Source organism: Thermobia domestica, chromosome 11, assembly GCF_964235325.1.
Source record: "Thermobia domestica chromosome 11, izTheDome1.hap1.1, whole genome shotgun sequence".
In the NCBI taxonomy this organism is placed as follows: Eukaryota; Metazoa; Arthropoda; class Insecta; order Zygentoma; family Lepismatidae; genus Thermobia; species Thermobia domestica.
This window is the reverse complement of record NC_137464.1, coordinates 261,012,545-261,015,471: the sequence shown is the minus strand read 5'-3', so window position 1 is coordinate 261,015,471 and position 2,927 is coordinate 261,012,545. Positions and strand designations below refer to the sequence as shown.

Sequence of the window (2,927 nt, the reverse complement as noted above, 5' to 3'; positions counted from 1 at the left end):
AAGCTCACTTATCAGGAGCTGGGATCGACTCAGGGAACCCACGCGCCAGACGTGAACGCTGTACCTCTGAGCCACGCATCAGTTGTCTGTATTCTCAAAGGAGAGGACATTTTCCCATTTTCCTCGTGTGAACAAGTTTAGGACCCACAAAGAAGGATGTCTGTATGCCCTGTTCGTTTCATTCGTCAGGCTAGGAATCATTTCGCAAGCCGGATAGAACGTTGCAGGGTGCCACGTGTTTGCCGTGGGCCGTAATTTGGCCATCACTAATATATGGTGTCAATCCTAGCATGGAGTGTGTGGAAGGTGAACATCCAAGTCCAAGCAAGTCTGTCAGAACAGTTGAACTAATTGACAGTCTGCGGGATGTCATGTTAAACGATATAAATGCAAGTCTTATTGTAATGTCAGGCCTCGTGGGGAGAATAAAGAAATGGATTAACTCACTCTGGATCTGTTCCCATATGATTGCTTTCTTTTCGTCAAATTAAAAGCACTGCTGAAGTTTTTTTTTACTATGCTTCCACCATCCGTAAAACAGTTATGAGGATCTTGAATTCCATTACAATCCAGGACTTCCAGAAGCTTCTCCATGATTTACTTGATTATTCAAATTGTGATGGACAAAGGAGGATCCCACTTTCAATAAGCAGAGATAAATTGATTCCACTTAGTCTTAATTTATCTTCTACGGACCCATTCTCGTTTCCCAATTGCCGTACTGCGTAGTTTCAAATTTTGAGTATTAGCTTTAATGAGATGCTGTACTACTGTAACTACTTCTATTATTTGTAGAAGTACAACAGCGGATAATGTTTTGTTCTTCCTTTGTTGCAGGCTTTGTCAGAGAGGCTACATGAATACTGCGAGGATCCGTCGTTGACTACGAAACAACCCAACGTCTACAAACTACCTCCTGACTTCCAACCGATTCCATGCAAGCCTCTATTCTTTGACTTAGCCCTTAACCTTGTCGAGTTCCCGTCGCTTGAGGACAAACTGGAGCAGAAAAAACAAGCGGGAGGGCTTACGGGCTTTGTCAAAGGGTTTCTGGGATGGGGAGGCGGCGGGGGAAAGAAGTAATCCAGTGTTATACAGTGCTTCTGCGGCAGGAGTTTTGTACCATCTCAGCTTTTGTGTATCTCTAGAACTTGATTCCAGGAGGAATATTATGGCACCTGCTGTTAAATGCGAGTAAAACTATTTGCATTTTCTACTTAGATAACGCGGAGTTTTGTAAAAATCTGTGTAATATTTACACAGCAAGTTGAATTGAAGTGTAATAGTATTCATGTTATATATTGATATTTTGCTGCTTTGTACGATCATCATGTTATGCACATCAGGATGCAACTGTGTTTATAATTTATGCCAGCCTGTTATTTTCCCTGGTTGTTGATTGTACAGAAGTCTTGTATATGGAAGTGAGAGAGAAAGTGAAATTTTCATTTTTTATTAAAGGTTAATTTGTAAGGGTTAATGAGTGGAATCTTTTCATCTGCATCTGGTGTTGAGTTGTATTAACAACAAAGGTATTAAATATCTTTGCTATTGGGTTTGGAGTTTTTTCTTTATTAATCAAAATTTTTGTTTGAGTGAGGGCAAACATTTTTACAGTTTCAGTAAAAGCATGTGGTTGTTATAGAGCGTATCTACTGAAACTATTCAGTTCTAACTACTGTGTATTGAAACACATTCTATACATTGAAACTACTATGATTTACACTGATCAACAGTTGAATTAGACACACCTATCTAATACCGTGTAGCACCACTTTTCGCTCTGATAACTGCGGATCCGCCGTCGCATGGACTCCACGAAGGACCTGAAATAATATTGTGTTCTTTCAATCCATATCTGCTGCAAAGTCTCCTACAGCGCCCGCAGGTAGGTCGGAAGAGGGTCCACAGCCTAAAGACGTCGTTCCATAGCGTCCCAGATGTGTTCAATGGGATTGAGGTCCGGTGACCGTGATGGCCAGGAAAGTATTGCCAGATCAGAGGAGTGATCATCAAACCAGTCTGCTGCCGTCCTAGAGCAGTGGGCCGGCTCATTGTCCTGCTGAAAGATGAGATTACCATCCGGATGTTGTAGCTGAGCAAATGACATGACATGGTCATTCAGAAGATCGTGGTAGCGTTCACCTGTGAGAGACCGTGTCATATGTGTTAGGGGACCCATTTCAGTTCACGTAAATATGCCCCAGATGAGAATACCACAATCACCGGCGTGCACAGTTCCCTGCTGGCACGATGGATCCATTCTCCTTGTTACCAAGTTCTTTGAAATCCTTTCTCCTTTTAGGATACGCATCGGATTGAAATGTAAGGATAAAAATCCGTGATGTCAAACATGGGCGCCCGAAGGGGGAAAGGGAGGGGCCCGGCCACTTTGACTTACGAAAATGTATACGTAATATAGCAAATCACGTATATTAAATACTAGACTTAATATAGCAACCATGGAATGCCCCCTCCCTAAAAATTTTCCTCGGGCGCCGACTATGTCAACCCATTTACACCCACCAACCATCATCTAATATCGATGAGAATGAACTTAGATTTAACTCAGACCACAAACAGGACACACGTTTCCTAATGGAAATAATTCAAATACAGCTGTCATTTTTAAATTCTAAAACACTAGTGACCCCTATGCCCCTGTCCCGAGTTTCTCCGCCCTACATCATAATGAACATAACCAATTGTAACTAACTTATAACGAGTCTATGTAATACATACATTATCCTTACATTAAAAAAGCTGCTTCGTGGCTAATCGGTTAGCGTACGCTCCTTTGGCGTAGGAGACCCGGGTTCGGATTCCGCTCATGTGGTTCGGATTCCACGTTAATCAGTAGGTTCACGTCTCATATAGCCTCGCTGCTGAACGGGACGCTCAACTCAACTCAACCTCGCATTAAAAAA

The 2,927-nt window shown here is 42.2% G+C and overlaps 1 protein-coding gene across 1 annotated transcript in view; it reads left to right on the top strand.

Annotated features, from left to right (window-relative positions):
• Window positions 1-1,556, top strand: part of Srp68 (signal recognition particle 68) — a 32,943-nt gene extending 31,387 nt beyond the window's left edge. The window contains exon 11 of the mRNA XM_081732191.1: window positions 838-1,556. Coding sequence (XP_081588317.1) covers window positions 838-1,083 — 246 coding nt within the window. The 3' untranslated portion in view covers window positions 1,084-1,556. The remainder of the gene's footprint in view (window positions 1-837) is intronic.
• Window positions 1,557-2,927: the final 1,371 nt, after the last annotated feature.